This window comes from Aythya fuligula, chromosome 1 (genome assembly GCF_009819795.1).
Source record: "Aythya fuligula isolate bAytFul2 chromosome 1, bAytFul2.pri, whole genome shotgun sequence".
Taxonomy (NCBI): Eukaryota; Metazoa; Chordata; class Aves; order Anseriformes; family Anatidae; genus Aythya; species Aythya fuligula.
Window position 1 is genome coordinate 206,040,987 of NC_045559.1, and position 25,281 is coordinate 206,066,267.

The window sequence follows — 25,281 nt, forward strand, 5'->3', positions numbered from 1 at the left end:
GCAGGCACCGAGCACGCTGCAGCCTGAGCCCGCGCGCCGACCCCGAGTGCGCACACGAAGCCAGCCCCACGTGCAGGCTCCAGGCACACGCGCAGGAGTGTGAGCTCTGCCGAGGGCTGAGCGTGTCTCACGGACACCAGGCACGCGCTGCAGACCTCGAGCAGACGTGTGGGAGCCAAAAAGATGCAGGTGCAAGCAGCGGGTGCCGTGCAGACACCGCAGGCACCGAGCACGCAGGCGGGCTCCGAGCGCACGTGCTCAGCACCCGCAGCTCTGCTCCTGGCCGTGGGTGCACGGCTCTGCACGCTCCCTGCAGCAGCCTGCACTCCTCTGTGCTGATCCTCTGGGGTCTCAGGGATCTTGGGGACCCCTGGCCTGGCTTGCTCTGGGTTCCTTTGCTGGGGGCACGGCACCCGACTGCATGGCCTGGGGGCTGAGTTGCGTCGTGGATGTCCCCCTGTGGGGTAAATGCAGGGAAATCCAAGCCCAGCCGTCAGAAACAGCCTCTGCTGGAAGCCCTGATGGTCTGGGGGCGAAGAGCTCCTGGTGGAGGGCAGGGGGGGATGGCTGATCAAAGGCTGGGAGGGAGGACAGACGGACAAGCTGGATGTAGGGCCATGTGGCCATGTGGCAGGGTGCCATTGGTGCCATTGGCAGGGGCTTGGTGCCATTTGGTGCCAACCTGGAGCCCCAAGAGCCACATCCCCACTGGGAACCTCCAAAGGGGGTCCCCGAGGGGTAACCCAGGCTGGGAACACCCCAGGGTGGGACAAACCCTGGCTGTGCCCAGCCCTTGGTGGACTCCTGTGCCCCATCCCCACCCCGTGGTGTCCCTGCGCCCTGGGGCTCTGCCATGGAGTGACACGGGGTGCCCTTTGGTTTGTCATTTATCCATCCTGTAGGAAAGCCCAAGCACGGATTCGGGGAGCATTTCAGCAAAACGAGAGCCACAAAACCCCCAAAGGGGAGGTGGGCACGCTCTGGCTGCCACGGGAGCACCAGCATCGCCCCATCCCCGTGTCTCTGGAGCAAATATTTCTCCCCCCGAGCCCCTCGCAGGGTGAGGGTGCTCCCCACCACCAAACAGACCCGGACACCCCCGCACCGCTTCCCCCAAAACATTTAATATCAACAAGACGTGGTGCCAGGACGGGGGCAGCTCCCGCCACCCCGCTGCCCCGCGCCCCCCGGCCAACAGCAGAGGCTGGATCCAGGGGAGGGGGGGGTCCGGCTGAACGCAGCCCTCCCCAAGCCCCCAAGCCCACCCTGCTGCCCTGCCCGGCACGGGGAGGGGGGCGCAGACCCCAGGGCTGTGCCACCAGCTCTCCAGGAGCGATGGGGGGGGGGCTGTGGGGCGGGGGCTCCGCGCATGGTTTTATAGGAAGGATTTAAAAACAGAGGGAGGAGGAGGAGGAGGGGAAGGACGAGCCCCCCGCTGCGGGGTGCCCGGCCGGGCGCTGCCTCCCTGCCCGGGGCTCGGAGCAGCAGCAGCAGCCAGGGTGGGGGCGGCCGGGCTGGCCCAGCCTGGTTCCCCCCCAGGGGTCCGTAGCCGCTGCCCCGCTGCTGCCGTGTCCCCTCCCGGCTGCCCGTGGGTCACCGCCGTGGTGTTGGTTCCCCGAGGGCTTCCCCGCTCGCAGATGAACCTGGGGGACAAGCAGAAGGTCAGGGAAGTGGGGTGGGGGGCACTGCTTGTGTCCCCTTTTGCTCCGTGCATGGCACCGCAGGCGTCCCTGCGTGCGCCTCCCCACGTGCACCCCGTCCCCAAACCCGTGCGCCGCGGTCACCCCGCAGGCAGCAGACACCCACCTGGCGTGTCAGGCCTCCAGCTCAGACGTTTCGGAGGAGCTGGGGACAGGGAGGGAGAAAAAAAGACCCCCGTTCATCCCCCCGCTGCCTGCACGCCCGCCCGGGCATCACCAGCAGCTGGGGGGCGTTTTTTGGGGGAAAAAAAGGGGGAGCAAGGGGCAGACCGGAGCGGAGCATCCCCAGCAGAGCAGCCCCCATTTCCCAGTTATAAACCCGAGCCAGGCTGCTGTGGGGTGCACCCCAGGCCCCCAAACCGTGCCCTAGGGACACGGCAGGGGACACCCAGCCGTCCCCAGGCTCAGGTTTATAACAGCAACGAGGCCCCCGCGGGGTGCTGGGGCTGCCCCCGCGGACCCCGTGGCTGAGCGGGGACACCCCAGGCATGGGGTGGTGGTTTTTGGGGTGGGGGGGGGACACCCCGGCACACAGCAGCCCCCGGGGAAGGACGGCGGTTGTGGGGTCCGGCAGCGAGAGAGAGCAGGAGGGGAGCTGATCGGTGACCCCACCACCACGAAAATCACCGCTCCCGCAGCACCCCCTCGCCCTGCATCACACGGTTCGGGGCACCCCCAGCTCTTAGGATAACCCCCCCCAAAAAAAAAAAAACACCCCACAAAGGGGCCGGGCAGGGCGCAGGGAAGGGACGTCCCCATCTCCCCAGTCACCCCAGTGTCTCCCAGCAGGGCGACGCCGTTCCATAAGGGGTCCCCCCCCCCCACCACCTCCCACCCCCCCCGTGTGATGCAGACTCACGGTCAGCGGGTCAGTAGCGAAAGCAGCCACGCTGCTCCTCATCTCGCTCTCATTGCCGCGCAGCGGGATGAGGGAGATGTTACCCAACCTGGCGTCCTGCTGCCTCCGCGACGCCCGCACCTTGCAGGTCTCCGAGGGCCACAGGGCGCCGCCGTGCTGGGAACGGGGGCGGAGGCGTTGTGGGGTGAGCCCAAATCGGAAGGGGACCCCCCCAAACCCACCGTGCAGCCCCGCAAGGGTTTGGGGTTACCTGCACGTGGAGGAAGGTGGCGAACCACTCCCGAAGGTCAGCCTGGGTGTCACAGCACAGGTACCTGTGGGGACACGGGGATGGCACCCACCCCACATTAGGGGTGTGCTCCTGTGGGGTCGGGGGCACCCGGCATGGTTTGGGGTGGGGATGCCCGTTTGGAGCTGGGTGCTTGGGAGCTATCCGAGCCCCGGGATGGGGGTGCCAGGGGTTTGGCAGCGATGCAGCAGGTGACAAATTGGTGGTGGTGGCATTAGCCAGCTGGGGACACCCACAATCTGATGGGGACACCCGCTGTAGGGTGAGGGGGGAGGCGCAGGGGGTGCGCCCTGGGGGGCACAGATGGACCCCAAGGGGGCCGGGAGCTGCTGCTCTGCACGGGACCCTACAGACCCCAGGGGATGAAGGGGACACGGAGCTGGGGACATCCAGGGGCAGGATCCGACCCCGTTGGCACGGCTCTGCCCGTGGAGACCCCCCCCCGGTGCAGGGTGTCCGTCTGTCCTGGCTGGGGTCGGCATCCCCCCGCCCGCCCCTGCCCTCACCATTGCTGCTTCTCGTGCTTCTCGTTCTCGTAGAAGACCGTGAAGCCCCAGCTGGAAGGGGAGGGGTGAGAAGATGAGGAACAGCCTCACGGCACGCCAGGTTTAGAAGGATTCCTACAGTTATCCCCATCCTACAACCATCCTATTCCTACAACCACCCAATATCCCTACAACCATCCCCATATCCCTACAATCACCCCATCCCACAACCATCCCATCCCTACAACCACCCCATATCCCTACAACCATCCCCTTCCTACAACCATTCCCATCCTACAACCATCCCATCCCACAACCATCCCATCCCACAACCATCCCCATATCCCTACAATCACCCCACCCCTACAACCACCCCATCCCTACAACCATCCCCATATCCCTACAGCCACCCCCATCCCACAACCACCCCCATCCTACAACCATCCCATCCCTACAACCATCCTCGTATCCCTACAACCACCCCATATCCCTACAGCCATCCCCATCCTACAACCATCCCCATCCTACAACCATCCTGATATCCCTACAACCATCCCCATATCCCTACAACCACCCCCATCCCACAACCATCCCCATGACCGCACACACGCGTGCACACTCACATGCACACACACAGTCACACACACACACATACATGCACAGATGCATGGCACACATTTGCACACACACGCGCATGTGCACACGCATGTAGACACCTGCACGTGTACTTAAACGCACACGTGCACACTCATGCATGCACCATGTGTGTGCACCCACGTGTGTGCACACGCACACGTACTGACACGGATGCACACGCCCACAGGCACACACGTGCACATTTACATGCATGCACACACCCTGACACGGATGCACACGCATCTGTGGCATGAAGACCCACTCGCACGCACACACCCCCCCCCTCGTGCACACTCACACTCCGGCCTCCCCCCATCGCCTCCCCCTCGTGCGCAGGGACAGTGCCAGGTCCCCGTCCCCGCGCCGTCCCCAGGCTGCAGCCCGCGTCCTGCGAGGCTGCTCTGACATCTGGTGGCAAGAGGCACGGCCACCACGAGCCACGGCCACCGGGATCCACGTCCCCGTGGCCACCGCGCCCCTGCCCCTGTCCCCAGGGGGCTGTCCCCGGCAGCAGGGCACCCGGAGGTGCTCGCTCACCACGTCGGCGGCCGGAGCTTCTTCTTGATGCCCAGGTAGACCCGCAGGTTCCTGATGGGCCACTCCTTCTCCGGCTTGTGGCTCTGCGGAGAGAGCTCTGCGTTGGGCTCCGCTCCTCCCCTGGGCTTGCCGAGGGCGAGCGGAGGCACGGGCAGGGTGCCACAGCCCCAGCACCTCCCCGTGCAGAGGGGACAGGGGGTGGCGGGTCCCCCGGGCACGGCGCTGGCTGCTTTTTGGAGCTGGGAGCACCCCGGGGATGTTTCCCAGCAGATGGCAGCCTGAGATGAGGCACGGGCGGCGTGCTGGCCCTGCGCTGCCTCCTCTGCAAACGTTCCTGCTGTGGGCACGGCACGGCACGGCATGGCACAATGTGGCACAGCATGGCATGGCGTGGCACGGCTTGGCACGGCGTGGCACGGCTTGGCACGGCGTGGCACGGCTTGGCACGGCATGGCACAGCGTGGCACGGCGTGGTGCAGCACATCACGGCACGGCACGGCACAGAAAAGCAAGGTGCAGCACACCACGGCACACCACGGCACGGCACGGCAAGCAGGTGCCCCCCCAGGACCGCTCTCACCCCCCCCTGGGGCGCAACGGGGAGCCCCAGCTCTGTCCCCACCTCCTCGCACCATCCGGGGGAGCCCTGCCCATCCTCGCGTCCTCTGGGTGCTGACTGGGCAGCACCCAAAGGTGGGGGGGAACGTGGGGAAGCCCCCCCCACAGGTGCCCTGCTGCCCCCCCAGACCTCCTGGTGTGTCCCCAAACCCTCCTGGTGTCGTTGCTCTCTCGCCATGCCCCGTGTGGTGGCACAAGCCATGCTCCGGCAGCGGGTGGCACAAGGCGGGGCACCTCGGGGCCCCCCCCCCTTTAGCACACAAGCGGGTGACTTACAAGGGCCTGATCCAATGCCTGCGGGATGGGGGCGTGAGCCCAATCCCATCCCCTCCGTGCGCCCCCTCCCCGGACCCCGTGCCCAGCTCCTGGGGCGGAACCGGGGGATAACGGGGTGCCAGCCGGTGTGTCCCCAAAGCTGGGGGGCCACCTGGGGGTAACGGGGAGGGGACCCTTTTGTTACCCACCCCCACGGAGGGGCCCAGCACGTGCTGAGGGCTGCAGGATTGGATCGGGGTCGAGCCCCGGCAGCCTTGTAAGGGCAGAGGGCCAGGGCTCCTCTGCGCGCCCCGGCTCGGCCCTCTACTCACGTTCTCCAGCACGGGGCTCCGCTGCTTCAGGCTCTGTTTAACAGAGGAGCGGGGTTAAACCCGACACGGGGACCCCCCAGGAGACCCCCACGCAGCCCACCAGGCACGCCGGGCCTCGGTAGGGGATGGGGGGGCTGAGCAGGGGGGCGGCGGGGATGGAGAGCACCCCCGAGGGACCAAGGGAGCGCTGGGGATCCCTCCTGAGCCCCTGAGCTAACGGGGCCGGCTCCTGGCTCGTGCCCACCAAGGTCCTGGTTTGGGGGCAGCTTGATCGGTGCTGGCAGCAGCCTGCAAAATGCCAGCCCTAAAAGGTGCCAGCCCTAAAAATGCCAGCCCGAAAAGGTGCCAGCCCGAAAAGGTGCCAGCGCGATGCCCCACGTGCCAAGGGAAGGGAAGGGAAGGGAAGGGAAGGGAAGGGAAGGGAAGGGAAGGGAAGGGAAGGGAAGGGAAGGGAAGGGAAGGGAAGGGAAGGGAAGGGAAGGGAAGGGAAGGGAAGGGAAGGGAAGGGAAGGGAAGGGAAGGGAAGGGAAGGGGAATACTCACCCGCACTTCCTTGTAGAGCCGCAGGCAGGTGTGGTTGAGGATGAAGTAGCGGTCGTGGAAGCCGGTGCTGAGGCCGAGCCCCAGCAGGTTCCTCTCCTCCCGAAATTTCATCATGCCGTGCTTGCAGTCGCCCACTCTGCTGGCTGGGAAAGGGGGGCACCCAGGGGGGGGTCAGGAGCCCAGGAGGGGTGCGGGCAGACCCTGACCCCCTTCCCACCCCCCCCGTCCCGCTGCCTGCTGCCCTCACCGAGGTAGATGAGCATGTTCTCCATGGAGAGCTGCTTCTTCACCACCAGGTAGCTGTCGGTGCCCAGGCAGTGCAGGATGGGCAGCACTTTCTCGGAGTAGTGCAGGGGACGCTCTGTTGGGGGGACAGGCAGGGCTCGGGGACACGCACAAGGGGGTCCCCCCAGGAGGGCCAGGTGGCCGCTGAGCCGTTGCAATTGCTCAGAATTGCCAAAAAAAATTAAAAAAAAAAATGTGTTGCAATGGCAAAATGCGTGTGGTTTCTAAACACAACGCTGGAGGCCGTGGAAAATCTGCACACGTGCTGGTAAAACATTCATGGAGGTAGCTCGTGCGCACACATTTCCATCCCATCTCCATCTCCATCCCCATCTCCATCCCCATCCCATCCCATCCCCATCCCCATCCCCATCCCATCCCCATCCCCATCTCCATCCCCATCCCATCCCATCCCATCCCATCCCAATCCCATCCCCATCCCATCCCATCCCCATCCCCATCCCCATCCCATCCCATCCCCATCCCATCCCCATCCCATCTCCATCCCATCCCATCCCATCCCATCCCCATCCCATCCCATCCCCATCCCCATCCCCATCCCATCCCCATCCCCATCTCCATCCCCATCCCATCCCATCCCATCCCATCCCATCCCATCCCATCCCATCCCATCCCATCCCCACCCCATCCCCATCCCCTCCACCACACCGACCCGCCTCCTCCCTCTCGTTCACTTCGAAGCAGCTCCAGTAATCCTTCTCCTTCGTGACGATTTTCCTCCGGTCCAGGATCTCGAAGGTGAGCTCCTCGGCCGTCATCGTGGCCGGGATCTGCAGGGGACAGGTCTCTGTCACCCAGTGCCACCCCTGTCCCCGTGCCATGCCACCCTCCCTCGGCTCAGAGCCGAGTTTTGGGCACACAACGGGGGTCCCCGTCCCCTCTGCGCCCTCCTCCAACCCCTCCTCACCTTGACGTGCTGCTCCGTCTCCGTCCTCTTCTCCTCCAGGTACACCGTGCAGATGAAATCCCCGGCTTGCTGCAGGGCAGGGGGAAATTCCTCTCGCCCACGGCTCCCCACGCACGGGATTTATCCCCCCCCACACCGTGTAGCCCCCCCCAAGTGTGCTGCTGCAGGTCCCCACCTGCGTGCCGCTGGACGCCGCCTCCCGCATCTTCATGATGGCCGTGATCTCGTCCTGCTGCTTCTTCATCTCTTGGTCGTTGACCTGCCGAGGAGGGGAACCCGGGGGGGTCACGGGGATGCAGCCCCCACGCCGTGTGCCTCCAAAATAAGGAGGATTTGTGGGAAGAGCAGGGCCACCTCCCTCCCACCAGCCCCCATCCCTCGGGGAGCCACCCGTGCGTCGGCACGGTGCAGGTGCCGGGGGTCCTGCAGCAGCTCCCACCCAAGGGCAGAGCTTTTTTGGGTTTTGGGGGAGTTTTGCGCGTCCAAACCTACGTTGAAAATCTTGACGTAGTGGCTGATGAGGTCCTCCACCACCCGGCCCGCCTTGTAGTCCTTGCCGTCCGTCTGGAAGAGCGTGGGCCCGAAGACGATGGCCAGGTTGTGCGTGTTCATCTGGTTGTCCCCCGAGAAGCGCTGCACCCTGCGGGGCACCCCACGATGATTCCTGCCCCGTGCCACCCCCCCCACCCCGGGACCCCCATCCGGGACGTGGTGCTCAGCTTGGAGCACCTCTGCTCCCCAAATCCTCATCCATCTCTTGCTCGGGATGAAGAGGAGGAGGGATGAAGGCTCTCCTGCACCCCACACCCCCCCCCCAGAACCCCACAGAAAATGGGGCGATGCCCCACGGGGCGCTGGGGACCCGCAACGTACCGAAAGAGGTGGTTGATGAGCGCCTTCAGCGTGGCCCTGTTCACCGTGGGGAGGGTCTCCAGGAGCCGCCGGTACTCCCCAATCTTCGCCTCCTCATCCTCCAGCGCTGCGAAAAATGGGGAAAAATGCAAGCATGAAGGGGCGTGAAACCACAATGAGGACCCCCACCCACCCCAGATCCCACCTCGGAGCCTCCCACCCCATCACCGAGCTGTTGGGGCCGGCGCACCCCAGATTTTTTTGGCTGTTTCGCCCCCCCGGGTGCCTCCAGCAATGGTGCTGGGGGGGCTGGATCCAGGAGCAAAGGGCGAGCCCCCCCCTAGCCACACCTGGGCGCGGGGCCGGCGGGCGCATTCCTCTCCCCACCCCGGGCTCGGCGCCCGGCGGCTCTGACTCACGGCCACCACCGTGCCGGCCAAGGCAAACATCTGGACCCCAGATGCTCAACGAGAGGAGCAAGCAGGGAGGGGGGCCAGGCTCAGCTTTTCGGCAGCGGGACGCCCCCTCCCCGCGGCCCTCGCCCTCACCCGTGGCCCGCAGCCAGTCCTGGCTCCAGCGTCGGGTGAAGAGCCCGTCGCCCAGGTCGCGGAAGAAGCGCTTGAGGGTGTTGGCGACGTCGTCCACGTGGTGCTCGCCCTCCTTCAGGCGCACGCTGCGGGCGTCGCGGCGCAGCATCTCCAGCAGGCTGGTGGTCTTCGAGTTCTGCCCGCTCTTGCGGTAAATCCCCTCGGAGGTCAGCCCTGGGGCAGAGCAGAGCCACCGCCAGCGCTGAGCCCCCGGGAGCGCCGCGGTTTGGCCACCACCCACCCGCGCTGGATGCTCATCAAAGGGTCCCCGAGGAGGGGGGACGCGGTGCTCCCCACCCTGCAGGTGCTCCCCGGCCACCGAGGAGCTGTGGGCAGGAGCCAAGCCCCGCTCCAGCCTCCCAAGAAGCCGGAGGAGATGCTCGGGGAGGGAGGAAATCGGGTCTGGGCACGCTGATGGGGTGACCCAACGGGACCCCGTCCCGCGAGGGCGCGTACCGCACTGCGTGATGTAGTCGATGCAGCGGTCCACCAGCATGGGGACGTCCCCCTCGGTCAGCTGCTGCTCCGACAGGGTGTCCCCCGAGCTGCCCGCAGCCTTCTGGATGGCGTGCACCCAGCCCAGGAAATCCAGCCTCCGCTCGCCCTGGATGTACAGCGTCCTGCCGGCGGCCGCGGAGCTCAGCGGGGGCCCAGCCGCCCCCTTCCCAAACCCACAGGCACCTTCCCGGACCCCAAACCGGGCTCCCCCGAGGGTGAAGGCGTCCCAGGAGCAGGGTGGGTTTGGGCAGGGGGAGATATTTTGCTGGAGGGGGGCTGATCCCCACCCACCCTCCAGCCGGGCTGCGCCACCAGCTCGGCGTTTACCTCCGCCTCTCCACCAGCACCAGCACCTCGTTGTCTCCCTGGATGGCTGCGAAGGGAAGGCAGGAGCCCGTCAGGAGCCGCCCAGCTCCAGCCCAGGCTGGGTGAGCAGCAACGAGGAAGAGGATGGAGAGGAGGAAGAGCTGCCAGGAGAAGCGCCCTGCCCAAAGGAGGGTCCCCAAGCTCCCAGGACGTGGGAGCGGCACCCACCAGACCCCCACCACGAGCACCCTGCTGGCCGCCACCGGGCTGGATAACCCCACAGCTGCTTGGGACAGGGTCTGTCCCCCCCCCAGGACCCCCTTTCCAGCCTGAACGTGGGTCCCACGGGGGGGGCACGGGGCACCTACAGAGCTCCTGCAGCTTGCGCAGCTGGAGAGCCTCGTGGCGCTCGCTGTCCTCGAAGCAGACGTGGAGCGTGGAGCCGGCCAGGGCGAACCAGCCCTCCTTGGCACGCTCCAGGTTGAGCCCCCCCTTGTAGAGCAGGCGGCCGATCCTCTCGAAATCGTGGCTCAGCAGCTCCTCTGCGTGGGGAGGGACGAAGGACTGGGGAGGGGGGCACGGGAGGGCCGTCAGCGCGCAGCCCCCGGCCCCCACGCCGGCCCCAGGTCCCCCAGTTCCCACCTTGGCGATGGATTTGAGCCATTCCCGAGCGGCCTCGGGGCAGTCCAGCCCGAACAGGTAGAGCCTCTCCGACTCGATGTACACCTCGAACGTGCTCTCGATGCTGCAGGAAGAGAATTTCGAGGAACCTCAGTGCCCGGGGAGCATCCGCGGCACGAGCGGAGAGGGGCTCAGCCCCACCGGTGGTCCCTCTGACTGGGGACCCCCCCAGCACATCCCCAGGGCCCCCGAGTGCTTTGCACACTCTCCCAGAGACCCAAGATGTTAGCAAAAAGCTTGCAAAGAATAAAATGTTAAACAGGCTCCTTGCAAAATGGGCAGCTCAGTGCCGTCGGGGCCAGGCAGCAGCCCCGCGGAGGGGACAGGGGGGCCGGAGGGGACACGGGGGACCAGAGGGGACAGGGGGGTGCCTTACCCGTGGGTGTGGGGCGGGTTGTTCACCAGGCACACGATGTCCCCTGCCTTGATCTCGCCGTTGGGCACGGCGTTGCGGTCGTTCTCGTAGTAGCTGAGGACGCCGTCCTGCAGCGTGCACCACCGCCGGCTGAACTCTGCGTGGCACCGGGGGGTGGGGGGTGCTCAGCAACCCCACGTGCTCCGGCCACCTGGGGCCACCCAAAGCCACCCGAGACCACCCACTAGCCCACCAGCTCAGGGCACAGCCCCTCGCTCCCAAAACCTCCCCAAAACCTCCCCAAAACCTCTCCAAAACCTCTCCAAAAGCAGGCTCGCTCCGCACCCCCGGCTGTCTCACCAGTGCCCCGGGGAGCTGGGGATGCTGCAGCCCCTCTGCCCTCTCCCCCTGCTGGGGCTCTCCAACCCCCCGCACCCCTTTTCCCCCCAACCCCGTGAGCCCCCACCTACCTTCCTGGCCCTTCCTCTCGCTGACGGGCTTGGCCATGGAGGGGGTTTTGTAGAGGAAGCCGTTGTGCGTGACGCAGGGCAGCAGCACCGAGTAGTGCTTCTCCTCGCCGCCCCCCACCTCCAGGCGTGGCGTCTCTGAGGAGGGGAGAACAGCCTGGCACGGGGCTCGGAGAGGGGGGCCACGGGGCCCTGAAATGCCCCCCGAGGCTGGGGGTTTCCCCTGCCGGAGCCCCCGTGCAGCCGCAGAGCCGCTGGGCACCGCGGGATGAGCTCAGGGGCTCGGGTTTCTCCGGTTCGCACGGAGGGGGCCTCGCTGCAGCTGCTCTCCCAGCCCTCTTTTTGTGCTGACAGCTCCAAAATCGCAGGGCCAGACCCCTCCTGGGCCAGCTCCAGCTCAGCGGGAAGGGCTTGGACGGGACTGGAGACTTGGGAAGGGCTTGGAGGGAGGAGGTGGCTGCAGCCCACGCTGGCGTGGGGTCTGGGGCTCGCTCCCCGTGCACCTCCACGCGTCCATCCCGCAGTGGGGATGCTCGTGGTGACGTCCCCAAGCACCAGCACCGGGACCCCGGGCAGCACCGGGGCTCCCCAAAATGCCCGACGTGCCGCAGCCTCTCCCCTCCTGCCCCAACCCAGCTCCTGGGCACCTCTGGGGCTTTCCCAGCAGGGCCAGACGAAACCAAAGGTGCAGAAATTCCAGCGAGGGGCAGAAATCAGGGGCTGGGGGGCTGCCGTTGGGAACGCAGAGCAAGGCTGCGGGGTGGCAGGAGCTGAGCTGAGCCCGGAGGCGGCTGCGGGCTCAGGAATTCGGGGCGGATCGCAGGGCTCCTGCGGTCCCGCTCTGGTATTTTGGTTTGGGGCTGGAACCCGGCATGAGCAGAGCCCGTCTGGGTCACACAGGGCTGCCTTGTTCTGCACACAGCAGCGCCCCGTGCCAAGCGGGTGGCGGAGCCAGGATCAACCCCAAAAGTCTCTGCCTCTCCCCAGGTCAGGGGACACCAGGGGACCCCCGGGGATACCCAAGGGACACCCGGGGACACCCAGGGGACACCCGGCGATGGGGACAGCCCTTACCCGAGGTCTTGTTGTGCAGCAGGAACTCCATCTGCAGCCTCTGCCCGCTCTTCTCAGCCAGCGCCAGGGGGACGGGGCACTGGGGGTCCCCGGTGGCGCACGTCACCGCCGCCCCGCAGAAGACCAGGGCCTGGGTCTCGGCCAGGTCGCTGGTGGTGACGGCCGCACACAGGGCCTGCGGCAGAGCAGGGGGGGCAGGGGGTGAGCTCCGAGCCTGCCCTTGATGTTGTGGCTCCAGGGGTGGGGGCGAGACCCCCGGCGAGGAGCCAGCCCTGCGAGGTTACGCCGCAGGGGAAGGAGCCGGGGAGCGCAGCCGGGTTCCTCCCTGCCGCCGCCAGCGCCGCCAGGGCAGGACAAAGGAGGGAAAGAAAGTTTTGGAGCTGGCGAATCCCTCCCTTAAGGAGCCCGGGGTGAAGTCATCCCGGCAGCAGCGGGGTGGGACGGGCTCTCGGAGCAGAAAAACAAACAAGCCCACATGCGAATTCCCGCGGCCGCCGGCACGGCGCAGCGCGCCCCCGGCTCTTGTGCAAACAGCGGCGCGCCGAGGGGAGCTGCACAGCCCCGGGGCACGGGGAGGCAGCACCCCGGGGTGGCTGTCACAGCACCGGGGGCACCAGGCTGTCCTGCTCCCAGTCCTGCTCGCAGCTGGGATGGGAACCAGTGGGATTGCCGTGCCCCGCTGGGAGCGCCTGACCCCGGTGCTTGGGGAGGTTTTGGGGTCAGGGGGTGGTGGAGGTTTGTGGGGAGGGTGCAGGAAGCAGGGCACCCATCGTGCCAGGGTCAGGCAGGGCATGGGGCTGCGGTGGGACCCAGGGATCCCAAAGATTTGGGGATAACACAAGGGGTGCTACAACCACGGCGCTGCAGGCTGGGAACAGAGCTGCGATCCCAGCTGGCTGTGCCCCGTAGCGGTGCCACCCGGTCCCTGCGGGGTTCCCATCCCGCCTGGAGACCCCAGGCTAAGGCTGGGGGGCACACGGGGAGAGCCTCGGAGGCTGGGCTGATCCAGGCAGGGAGGGAGGCAGGGATGGAGACCACCCATCCCCCTGCAAACCAGGACCAAACCCCCGTCCCCAGCACCCCAACGGGGCGTCCCCAACCTGGTACCATTCCCACCGCCCACAAAGTCCACATCCCCGCCCCGAGAACGAGGGGAGACCTCGCTCCTGTGCTTTTGGGGACCCTCCCCCAAGGGGCGACACCCATCCCCAGGACCACTGACCCTGTCGAGCTCCTCCTGGTTGCCGAAAAGCGGGTGGTAGCGGCGGTACTTGCCCTCGCGGTACTTGGCGATGAGGAAGCGCCGCCGGTCCTGGCTGCTGCTGCCGGGGCCGATGGCCTCGCTGGGGGGCACGTTGGCGGCCCAGAACTGGTTGGCCACGGCGTTGCCGATGTGGTGGAAGAGCTGCGGGGACAAGGGGAGGCCGGCGTGGCTGGGGGACGGGGTGGGACGGGGTGGGACGGGGTGGGACGGGGTGCGACGGGCTCTGTGGGGCTGGGGGAGCCTGCAGGGAGCTTGCCAGCCCACCCCAAAGCGGTGATGCTGAGGCTCTCCGGGTGCAGGGAGGAGGAAGAAGAAGGCGTCGTGCACAAGGAGTGGAGAAGGGGGAGAGGGGCTGAGCCCAGGGTGGGGGAGCACCCGCCCGCCACTGCGCTGCTGCGCCGCGGTGTGACCCTAACCCGGCCCCGGCTCCAGGCAATTCTTCCCCTGCAATCCTTCCACTCCCCTTCCTGCCCCAGAAAAAAAAAAAAAAAAAAAAAAAGCACATCTGGAAAGCAGCACTGAGAGCCCGGGAGGGGATTTAAAGAGCTCTCCGCAGCCCCTCGCCACCCCGCTCCCCGACCCCATGGTGCACAGCCCCCGTTTTGCGCCCCGGGGCCGGGAGGTGCAGGTCTGCCCTGCGGCCCCGTTGCAGCCCTGTGGCAGCCGTGCCCGCCTGCTGCCGTGCCATGAAGCAGCAAAATTTGCCCTGGGGACACTTTTGGGAGATGGCATCACCCTAGCAAGCCCCATGGGGTGCTCAGTGAGCGTCCCCGTGCCCTTTGGGGTGATGTGGAGCAGGAGAGGGATGGAGCTGGGGTGCACGGGGGGCACGGAGCAGGCTGGGGCGCACGGGGACGTTTCCAAAGCTCTCTGCGAGCCCGGAGGGGTTAAGGGCAGCCTTCCAGGAAAGGGGAGGATCGGGGCTGCAGCTGGAAGGGTTTGGGCTGGGGAGCAGACAGCCCGGAGGCGGGGGCTGCAGGGTGGGACAGGGGCAGGAATGCAGCACCCGCTGGGGCCGCGGCACCGGGGCGCACAGCCAGGGCGGCACAGACCCCGTGCCACGGGGTGGGCAGGGTGGCACGGTGCTGGGGACGAGTTTTGGGGCCAGCTTAGGGTTCTTTCCAGCGGCCCCACAACCCACGAGGGCCCCCGGTGCTGCTGAGAACCTCGGTGCCGTGTCAAAGCCCAGCCCAACGCCCACCCCTGGTGCTGGTGTTGCCAAATTCCTCCTCCTGCCCGGCCCCGGGGTCATCCAGCAGCTCCGCAGCCGTCACCCCGTGGGTGTGCAGGTGCCTTCTGCCCCCCCAGCCTGGGCGTGAAGCCCCCCTCGTGCCCCCGGGGTGCACCGCAGGGATGGGGGCAGGGGGCTGCTGGTGGTCCCCTCCCTACCCGAGTCACGGCACGGGTCGGGATGGGGATAACAGCGGGGGCTGCGATGGGGGGGGACACGGGGTGGCTGCCCCCAGAGCAGATTTCGGAGCCCATCCGTGCCGCTACCTGGATCAGCTCCTCTGTCCACACCTTCCTGTCCATCTTCAGGCTTCGGACCTTGGTGATGCCGGGCCCCAGGCCCCGGTGCTCCCCTTGTGGGGGGGTGAGAGGAGCCGTTAGGACCCCCCTTTGGGGTCAGGGGGGGACGCAGAGCCGTGCCCCTCTCCCCCCAAACCCTCCTGTGCTGCACAGCACCACGGACCGAGCAGGGGAGGAGGTTTGGGGGAGCCCCCTCTCCCCGATGCCGGGTGCCGTTTGGAGAGGGGCCGGGTGCCGGGGCGCACGCAGCACCCCGGGGTGCTTAAGGCGGGGGGGGGTCGCTACCTGCACATCTCTTGCAGATGACGACGCAGAGGTTGATGGAGGCCCAGTCGGGCTGGGGGGAGCCGCAGTCGGCGCAGAAGCGGTTGGGCTCCAGCGCCCAGATCCTCTCCGCCACCTCCGAGTTGGAGAGCGCCTCGGCGATGGCGTGCCGCATGGCCTCCACCCACTCCTCCTTCTCCTGCTCCGACTCGGCCGAGAAGCTGCGGGCGGGGAGGGGAGGGTGAGGGAGGGATGGCCACGGGGAGGGGGGTGGGTGGCACCCCGTTGTCCCCCTCCCCGGGCTCACCTGAAGATCCTGTAGGGCGTCGTCAGGTCGAAGCCCCTGCGGTCCACCTCCTTGACGTTGCCCACGTTCATCTCGATGTAGGTGATGCCGATGCCCTGCCGGTAGTCCTGGGGGGGGGGCGAGTGGGGAGGGGGTGGGCGGAGAGGTGAGGGAGGGCAGCCCCCCCTCCCCAGGGGTCCCCACGCACACCCCAACCCCGGGGCGCTCAAGGTTTGGGATGGAGACGCCACCGACCCAAGCGGGCGCGATGCTGCTGGGGTCCCCAAACCGCGTTAAGGGGGTCTGCAGCTTGGGGTCTGCCACCCTTGGGGTCTCCCCTCCCCATTTTGGGGAGCCCCAGCTCATTGCTGCTCTACCCCAGCTGCCAAAACGACGGGTGGGGGTCCCCATACAGAGCGCACGAGGGTCCCCAGCCCCTGCACCCACCTCCGAGTTCTTGTAGAGGAAAACTTTGTCCCCGGCCACAGCCACGAAGAGCTTGTGCTTGAAGCCCCTCAGCTCCAGGAATCCACTCTTATCCGCGGGCTCCGTGGCGTCGGGGGAGGTCGGGGGCACGGGGGTCCTCTCCGGAGCTTTCCCCTTGCGCTCCTCCGCCACCTGCTGCAGGGTCTGCATCCACTCGTTGCGGTCGGCTGCGGGGTCGGAGCACAGAGGGGTCAGGGCTGGGGCTTGGGGGGGGGCTCATCCGAAGGGCCAGGGGGCTGCCAGGAGGAGGGGAGCAGCCCCGAAGTGGGGTCGGGGCTGGCTGCCCGTGGGTGTCCCCCCATCCGCTCACCGTCACTCTCGGCCCTAAAAACGAAGTTGCGGTTGGTGGTGACCACCTCGAATTTCTGGTCCCCGACGCTGGCGACGCGGGAGATGGAGGAGACGGGGATGAAGCGCTTGGAGTAGGCGTCCTGGGGGGGGACACGGGGTGGGGGGAGAGACGCACCGTCACCATCACCATCACCGCCTTGGAGATGGGTCGGGAACGACCCCAGGATGGAGCTTGGGGCACCTCGCTCCCGTGGTGCGCCGGGGACGTTGTCCCTTGGCACCTCCGTGCCACCAGGGCGCCCAGAGGGATGCGAGGTGGGCTCGGTGCCCCCCGACACCTCCAGCCCCCATCCTCAGCCCTCCTGCCCCCCTCACCTTCTCGCTGTCGAAGTAGCGGAGGTAGTCGGCGTCCAGCTTCACCCAGCGCTTCTGGTAGATGTAGGAGCTGGGGAGGGACAGGAGGGGCGCCTTGGAGGGGACGGGGCACCCAAACTGCACCCCGGGGGGGCTTGGGGAGCACCCAAATGGGAGCACGAAGGGGGCTGGGACAGGTCGGGCACGGGGACCCCAACACAACGCGGCCCCCTGCGTGGGTTTGGGTGCAGAAAGGAGGCGAGCCCCCGGCTGCAGCAGCGCCCTCAGCCCCCCCAAAATCCCCCCCATGTGCCCTTGAACCCGGGGCCTCTCCGCCTGTGCCTTCACGCCCCAGTTGCCGACAGCCCGGGGCCACCTCGCCATCGACCCTGGTGGCAGCAGGGGGGGGGGGGTTTGTGCTTTCCTGCAGGCACCGAGGGAAGCAGGGAGCCGAGAGCGGGGGCTGCCCCTAAAAGCACCTCGTCAGATGCTGACCCCAATTAGCAATCGCTGCCAGAGCCCCCCCCCGGGTCGGTGGTGTCCCCATTCCTTGCAGGGCCCCCCCGGGCACCTCGCGCCCTCGGTGCGCATCAGCATCACCGGGTGGGGGTGCAGGGGGTCAGGCCACCCCGGAGCCCCCTGGCACCCCCCAAAAAGCCTCCGGCAAAGCTCCGGGAGCCCCCTTGGTGCCCCCCCAGCTTCGTGGGCCGTTGCTTAAGCGCTTGTTTGTTCAGGAAAGGATTTCAGCACCGCCACACGTGACCCCGCCGCGCTCGGCCTTTACGGAAGGAGGAAATCCTTCTTGAGGCTCTGGGCTCTTCCACCGGCCCTCCCGTTCCCAATCCCCATCCCACAGAAACCCCTCAGCCCTCCCGGCTGGCTTTAGGCACTCAGGGTTGGAAATTTGGGTTGGTTTTCTTTTGGTTTTCCTTCCACTGCCTTCCCCAGGCTCCGGCTCCCCACCCAGGGAGCAGCTTCCCCCTCCCCGGCTCCCCGGGGAGCTCTGCGCGGCTCTCACTTCCCCAAAACCAGCCCCGGGTTCCTCCTCCCCGGGGATTCAGGCCTCGGGGTTTCCTCGTGGCTGGTGTTAAGGTGCAGGCGGGGACCCGGGGCTCCCTCAGAGCCCTCCCCGTGCCACCCCTGGGTGCCACGGGCGCAGTGCAGGGGCGCGGAGCCCCGCGGTAAGGGGTTGGCACACAAACCACTTTTATGGAGGTCTGTGTGCCCCTGGGTGTTATCCCCCAATAACCCACAGGTGGATGCAGCAAGGGCACTGCCAGAAAAGCCTCCTGCAGCACTCACAGCGAATAAAATAAAATCTGAGCCCTGTGGGGAAGGCAGGGTGGCCGTGCCGGTGGCGCGAGGCAGCCAGCAGCCACCACTTCTCCCCAGACAGCAGCTTTCCGGGACTGCTGCCACCCCCGGGCTTCCCCGGAGCGAGCAGTGCTCATTTCCCAAAAACCCGACCCCACAGTGCTTGGACAGGGGGAAGCTGGAGCTGCAAAGTGAGGCCGGGACGGCAGCGGGGGCGTTGGCAGCGGGGCCACGTGCGAGGCTCAGCGCTCGGAGAGCCGCGGTCCCCGTCCTGCTCCCCAGCCCCGTTCCCCTCATCCAGCCTCCCCTCCTGCTTCTCCTTCCTCCCCCGAGCTCCCTCCTTCCTCCTCCTCAGCCAGCTCAGTGCACCCACTCGGAAAAAGGGCCTTTCACTAAAACCAGCTACTTTTAACCTAAACCAGGAGGCAGGAGGTGGCCGCAGGAGCCCCTTTCCACCAGAGCGCGACGCCTCCCCCAGCGAGCAGGAACCACAAGGGGGAAAAAGACAGCAAGGGGGCGACACGGACGGCACGGGGAGGGCAGAGGGGCTGCGCCCCAAATCTCACTCACCCCTGCGGCGGGTTCTTGTCCAGCCACCCCGCTCGGATGGTGGGGGAGAGCTGCGGGGTGGCCGAGCGCTCCATGCCGTCGCCGAGCGTGCTGGGGCTGGGGCCGTCGTCGCTCCAGCCTCTGCCTGCGCTGGGGAGCGGGAGCCAAGCAGGGGGGGGGGGGTTACGAGATGGTGAGGGGGTGGGCACGGCCCCCCCTGCACCGCTCAGCACCCTGGGGTGTGGAGTGATGCAGGCGTGCACGTGCACCCCCGTGCGCACCCCCGTGCGCGCACGCATCTTGGGCATCACCAGCAGCGCGCGCACCCAGACGCATGCTCACAGGCGAGTGCCCCCTCCCCAAATGTTTACAGCCCCCTCCCCAAATGTTTATAGAGCCCTCCCCTAATGTTTACAGCCTCCCCTGAATATTTACAGCCCCCCCCCGTGCACGCACAGCCCCTCACATGCACCCCCCCCAGCCTCGCACACGCGTGCTCCTGCCCGCACGGCGCCGCGCACGGCCCCTGCCCGCGCACGCTCGCACGGCCGCAGGCAGGCAGGCGTGAACACGCACACGAGGAGCGGCAGGAGGAGCCCCTACTTGGCCGGGGGAGCATCGTAGTCGTCCTCGATGAGCTCGTCCTCGCTGAAGAGGCTGTTGAAGCGCAGGGACCGCGGCCGACCCGTCACGGCCTCAGCATCCTCCTGCGGGGACACACGGGGGTGACAGCGGCAGCCCTGTGCCCTCCCTGCTCCACACCAGGGCGCTTGGGGAGGGCTCCAGCCCCCTCCGGCCACCCCCTGCACCCAGCAGGGTGCTGAGCACCCCACGCAGCTCGCAGCACCACCACCAGCTAGGGATGCCCATGGAGAGGCAGGGAAAGAGGGCGCAAAATGCAGCGGCACCGCCTGCATCGCCCCTTTTTGAAGCTTCCAGCAGTGCCCGAGGCTCTGCGAGGTGGCGTGGTGCTTCTGGATGGTTCTGGATGTCCCCCAGCACCAGGGGTAGCGGGTGGCACGGTTGGGGCCAGGGGAAGGCAGTGCACATCGCCAGGAAAAGGATGGTGAGGGCTCTGGGTGCTCAGCGTGCCGCAGCCCCCAAAATCAGCCCAGACCCGCACGAGTTCAGCGCGTGGCGGATAAAAATCCCAAATCCAGGCAATAAATGTTGGCTGCGATGCTTCAGCCGTCCACTAGCACGCACTCCATGCACGCCAGCCTGCGGGGAGGCTGCACTTGGGTGAAGCAGCAGCCCCATGGGCTCGCAGAGCACCCTGCCCCTCTGCCCCGACCCCAAGCCGTGCCCAAAAACCCACCCAGGACCAGCACCACCATCGGGGTGTCCCTGCACGCCCCCTGCTCGCCGCCCCAGCCCCTTCCAGCACCCACACCAACCTTGTCGGCCATCTGCCCCGCGGGGCTGGCTAATTCCTCCTCCCAGGCGGGGTCCTCGTAGTCAGAGTCATCTGCAAGGGCGAGCAGAAGGTGCTGGGCAGCTCCTGGCACCACCGCAGCCCCTCGGCACCGCTCGGGGGGTGGCTTCGCCCCATCCAGGAGCTGTCCCGGGGGGTCCCAGGGCTCTCCCCAAAACCCCTTTCTGTTCCCCTGCCCCTTTGCTCGTCGCCCCAGCTGCCAGGTGATGCCCCAGAGGGACCCCACACCACGCCGGGGGTCCCAGAGGAGGATCGGGGACCCGCTGGTACTCACCGAACTCGGGCACGAAGGGACAGGAGGGCTCGGAGGGCGGCTGGGGCTGCGGGGCCGGCTGCGGCTTGGCACGGGGCAGCAGGGCTGGAGGGGACGGGGGGACGGGGGGCTCCCTGTCGGGGACGGGGACGGGGATGGGGACAGGGACAGGGACAGGGACGGGGACGGGGACCTCCTCCTTAACAGGAACGCTGCGGAGAGACAGGAGCAGGCGCTGCGGGACGGCACCGCGGGCATCCCACGGACCCTCCCGCACCCGTTTCCACCCCAAAACCAGAGCCCCTTTTACAGCACCGACCCCATCCCAAGCCCCAAAACCCTCCCGTGGTGGAGGCCTCACCCCGCGCGGGCTATGGCGGCGCTTTTCAGGCCTGGAAGGATTTCCTGGCACCCGGCCCCAAACCTCCCTCGCAGCTCAGGTTTCTTATCAGGGCCCTCGGGGACACCAGGGGCCGCCTCCAGCCTTGAAGCCCGGTCCCCTATCAGGTGTTTTGTCCCCTGGAGCTGGGTCCCAGGGGACCCAGGGGCACAGGTCCCAGGCTCGCAGCACCCCAGCTCTCCGCCTGGGGCCCCCCCAGCCCCAAAACAAGCCGATTTTGGCTGCCCCTCGCCCGTCACCGCCGCTCTCCGCTCGCTTCCTGCCTCCCCAGCCACTGCGGGCGGGCAGAAATGCAATGAAGCCCTCCGCAGCGCCGTGCTTCTGGGGGGCAGGAAATCAGGGGAAGTTCCTGCTGGGTGTAAAAATAAGAGGGACCTGATTGAGCGGCCCCACAGTGACGGAGTGGGGCCGAGCAGGGAGGAGGCTCGGCACGGCCCCGCAGCCCCACGGGGCGCCGAGCTCCGCCGGTGGCACGGGGGGTGCGCTCGGAGAGGGGACCAGGAATGGGTTTCTGTGCAAAAGTCGTGCACCAAACACGGCGTAAAGCCAAAAGGGGGATCTCATCGGGCTGCCATCCCACAGAGAATCACAGCCCAAGCCCCACACAACGTAGCCAGCGAGGTGGAAAATTCAGCTCCACACCCAGGGGGCTCTGGCGGCGGTGATGCCAGCCCTCCGCAGCCCCAGGGCACAGCCTCACAGACCCTGGGGCAGTTTTTTGGGCTGTTTTATTCCCAGCCCCACTCCAAATCGCTCACTGAAGAGGTTTTGGGGGCAGCTGACAGCCTGTGCTGGAAATAGACGGGTGCCCAGGGTGGGTGCTGCCGAGCCATGGGTGCCACCGGAGACGTTCCCAGCCCTGCACTGGGGCCACCGTCCCCATCCATGAGCCCTGCACCTCCTGCCTGCACTGCAACCCCAATTTGGGGCGTCTGGGCAGGATCCAGACCCCAAGCACCAAATCCCAGCAGTTACACGGAGAAAGCTCAGCACCTCCCGGGCTGCTCCCAGCACCCAGCGCACCCCAGGGACGGCCACGCCGGGTCCCCAAGCTGCCCTCTCCGCGCCACCGAGGGTGCTCGGGAGCTTTCCCGGAGCCTCGCAGAGCAAATTTGTCCCTCGGCTGCCAGGCTGCGGGTCAGGCTGACCTCATTTCTCAGCAGCATTGCCATGGGAACCAGCCACAACCATCCATACATTAGGGGAGCGGGGGCCAGTCCTCCCGCAGCTCCCAGTGCCACCGTCGGCACCGCCAGGGGTGCAGGGACACAGGGGCAGGGAGGTGACAGCGGGTTTGTCACAGCTTAAGGGGGCCACTTGAGTGGCCTCCAGGCCCCCCGTGGGCTGCGTCGTGAGCCCCAATGCCAGCAGCGAGCCGATGGCCCCGAGGTCCCCAAGCTGCTCCAAGGTCCCCACGCCTCCCCGAGGTCCCCAAACCTCCCCGATGTCCCCAAGCCTCCCCAAAGCCCCCAGGCTGTCCCATTTCTTGTTGTTTCACACCGTGACGGGCAAGGACAACCACTGCCTCCTCACCAAGGACACCTCAGGACACTTTGGGAGGACACCGTTCCTGCTGTCACCCGGTCCTGCCCGCGCAGTGCCCCCCTGGGGCTCACGGGACGAGGCCAGCAGCGGGCAGCCGCAGCGTCCTCGCGGCACTGATAACGTTTCAGTTCCCCAAAACACCCAGAGGAGAAGCTGCAAACGCACCAGAGTTGCAGACACCCTGGGGCTCCCCAACCCCAAAAAAAAACGTCAGAAGCTCTCGCGGCCCCGCACGGGGAGCGCAGCGGGACCCCCAGCGCCTCCAAAGGGTGCACACTGCCCCGTGCCAGCACAGGCAGGGGGCACAGCCCAGAGCAATGCCCCCTCCTCGGCCACCTCTCCCTGCCCTCCTCCATCCCTTGGGGACGAGGAGGTGACCGTCCCCTTGTCCCCATGGGTGCCCCCCCAGCACAGCCCCTCCGCTCGCTCCTCTTGAGGTCCCCAAGCAGGGCGCAGGAGGGCTGGGGGTGACGGTGGCACCAAGGGGTGATGGTGGCACCCAGCAGCTCTGGGGGTGACGGTGACACCCAGGAGGGCTGGGGGTGACCTGGCAGGGCTCGGGGGGGGCACGGTGGGGGGGTCAGAGCTGGCTGGAGGGCAGCAGCAGCAGCACAGAGGAAACCGCAGCGCGACGCTCGCTCTCCGCAGACCTGGAGCCCGCCGGGACCCCACAGCTCAGCCCCCCCCGGGGTCTGGCCCACAAGTAACTTTTGCAAAATGCCCCCCACCGTGTCCCTGCCACCCCCCCGGGGCCGTTTCCGTGGGGGTCGGTCGGGGAGGGTGTGGGTACGGCCCCACAGCGGCCGTGCCCTGCGGGAGGAAGTGCCGGGGACCACGGCGGCGCTGCCGGAAGAGGGGGAGCCGGGGCGAGCGGCTGCACCCCCAAAATGCCGGGCAGCCGAGCAGAGACGGCCCCAACGGGGGTCCGAGGAGGCAGCAGGTCCCCCCCAGACCCATCCTGGGGACACCCAAATGTCCCCCTGCAGGGGCTGTCCCCTCCCGGAGCCGTGGCTGCTGGGGACGGAGCCGTGCGCCGGTGTCGCTGCCCGATGGCGAGAGGGCGCAGCACCCAGATGGGGGGGGAACCCCCACCCCGAGGTGGGGGGGCATCGCCCAGACGTGCACAAAAAGCCCCCCCGGCACGGACAGGCATCACCCAGCCCGCTGCAAGCGTTGATCCAACGTGGAGAAGCCCCCCTGGATTTTGGGGGAGCATCACCCCGCTGCTTTGGGTCCCCACGCCCCTGGGGACCCCTGTGCTCACCAAGCTCAGGGCCCCAGTTGTGGGGCAGGGGAGGGCACCGGGGGCTGGGACCTGAAATTCTGAGCCGTGGGGGTCCGCAGCAAACCCCAGAGCAAGTCTCTGACACCCCGCTCCCCATCCACTCCCCGCAGCCATCACCTCGGGGTCCCCACACCCAAAACCCGCACGAGCTGCAGCTGGGGCTGTCCCCAGCTCCCCCAGTCCGCACCAGTGCCAAATGGACCCGGAGGGGGGCCAGGCACCCACCGACACCCAGCACGGGGCCAAATCCTGCTGTGCACGTCCACGATGGGAACCAAGCACCTGGTTTTCACACCCTACTGTGCGTCACGTCTACGGGAACCCGGTGTCACCGTACCCACGCCCTGCTGCGTGTGGCCTCTGTAGGAACCAGGCACCAGCGTGCCCCCAGCACCAGGAGCCGGGTGCGTGCGTGCCGTGGGTGCTGTTAGGGTGCTGCAGCTGCCACACCACTCCCTGCAGCAAGCACGGCCACCACGGGAACCCAGCACCTCCCTGCCCTCAGCTCCCTGCCTGCTGCGTGCGCCCACCAAGTGTGCGCGGAGGATTTCCACGCGTAAAGGCACGCACGCGGCACGGGCAGCAGGGCGCACAGGGTGACCCACGGATATGGGTGTCCTGGGGAATTTGGGGGCAGCACGGGGTCAGGAGGCATCCCAGTGCCCATGGTGGCACAAAACAGCTCCTGCCAGCCTTCCTGAAGCCAGCAGGCCATGGTGAGGACGTGTCCCTGTCCCTGTCCCTGTCCCTGTCCCTGTCCCTGTTCCCGTCCTCTCCATCACCAGACACGCCACCACCAGTTTGTCCCAGTGGGTCGGAGCCTGGCCAGGCCCAGCTGTCCCCACGCAGGACCCATTCCCACAGCTCAGGGTCCCCAGCGTGGTGGTGACACTCAGCGCCCTTCCACCACTCGCTGCTGGTGCTTTCGGAGCTTCACTGCCTCCAAAATGCCTCCAAAACCCTGCAGCAGGGAGTTCCCCAGTGCCCCAAGCACCTCCTGGTGCCACCCGGGTGGCCCTGGAGGGGAAGGGACACGGGGAGAGGGGAGTGTGGCACCCTGGGGACGCGTCCCCACCTCCCGGGGCGCAGGGGAAGGAACTGACCCTGCAAGGAAAGCAAAACAAAAAGCAGGAGGCGACGCTGCCACATCCCCCCCGGGGGTGTCAGCGCGCACTCAGGCTCCGACCACCTCGGTGGTGACGCACAAAAAGGGTCAGAAGGCACAAAAAGGGTCAGAAGGCACAAAAAGGGTCAGGACGCACAAAAAGGGTCAGGAGAGGATGGTGTCCCCTGCCTGGCACCGGGGTGCCCGAGGGCGCCGTGCCACGACTGTGCCTTGGCCACCCCAAAGCCCGGTGGCACCGCGGCACCCTGCGCACAGCCACCCTCCCTCCTCCACCCCAAATTCACCCCCATCCCTCGAGCCAGAGCGGAACCGTGGGCTCAGAAAGACTCAGAAAAGGCGCAAAAGGCGGCGAAATTCCCACTTTTGGAGAAGAGGAAGCTCCGTGATTCCGTCCCCTGTGCAAAACCCCCCCCCCGCCCTCCGCCACCGAGGCTGCGCTTCGCCACGCGCGGCGGTGGCCGTGCCCCTACCTGGGTTGGGGTGGGGGGGTCCCGGGGGGGGCCGATTTCGGCGCCGTGGGGCGAGGCGATGCCGGGGAGCGGAGCTGGGCCCGCTCGGCCGCCCCCCGAGCACTTCCTGCTCGGCGCTCGCTGCGCACAAAAAGCTTCCTGA

At 67.4% G+C, this 25,281-nt stretch overlaps 1 protein-coding gene across 1 annotated transcript; it reads right to left on the reverse strand.

Moving 5' to 3' along the window:
* Positions 1-1,343: 1,343 nt before the first annotated feature.
* On the reverse strand, positions 1,344-20,360 carry ARAP1 (ArfGAP with RhoGAP domain, ankyrin repeat and PH domain 1). The gene is made up of 33 exons (XM_032208061.1): positions 20,335-20,360; positions 20,023-20,093; positions 19,229-19,332; positions 18,647-18,775; positions 16,784-16,853; positions 16,428-16,548; positions 16,079-16,284; positions 15,653-15,759; positions 15,367-15,566; positions 15,049-15,134; positions 13,510-13,692; positions 12,288-12,462; positions 11,217-11,351; positions 10,768-10,903; positions 10,353-10,455; positions 10,079-10,274; positions 9,732-9,777; positions 9,363-9,526; positions 8,868-9,080; positions 8,341-8,446; positions 7,960-8,107; positions 7,643-7,726; positions 7,468-7,536; positions 7,213-7,330; positions 6,502-6,615; positions 6,255-6,397; positions 5,712-5,744; positions 4,507-4,589; positions 3,355-3,405; positions 2,810-2,873; positions 2,560-2,715; positions 1,807-1,845; positions 1,344-1,643 (listed from the first exon to the last, which is right to left on the reverse strand). Exons 2-32 carry the CDS (start codon positions 20,032-20,034, stop codon positions 1,828-1,830), a joined length of 3,573 nt encoding a protein of 1,190 aa, XP_032063952.1. The 5' UTR covers positions 20,035-20,093; positions 20,335-20,360; the 3' UTR covers positions 1,344-1,643; positions 1,807-1,827.
* Between the last annotated feature and the right edge of the window lie 4,921 nt (positions 20,361-25,281).

What these genes read in the sequence shown, in the direction of transcription:
- ARAP1 (XM_032208061.1), bottom strand. An exon ending in GCTGCACAACAAGACCTCGG is followed by an intron (nt 11,352 to 12,287) that starts GTAAGGGCTGTC and finishes TCCCCTCCTCAG; the next exon opens with AGACGCCACGCCTGGAGGTG. An exon ending in CGGCGTCCAGCGGCACGCAG is followed by an intron (nt 7,537 to 7,642) that starts GTGGGGACCTGC and finishes CCTGCCCTGCAG; the next exon opens with CAAGCCGGGGATTTCATCTG.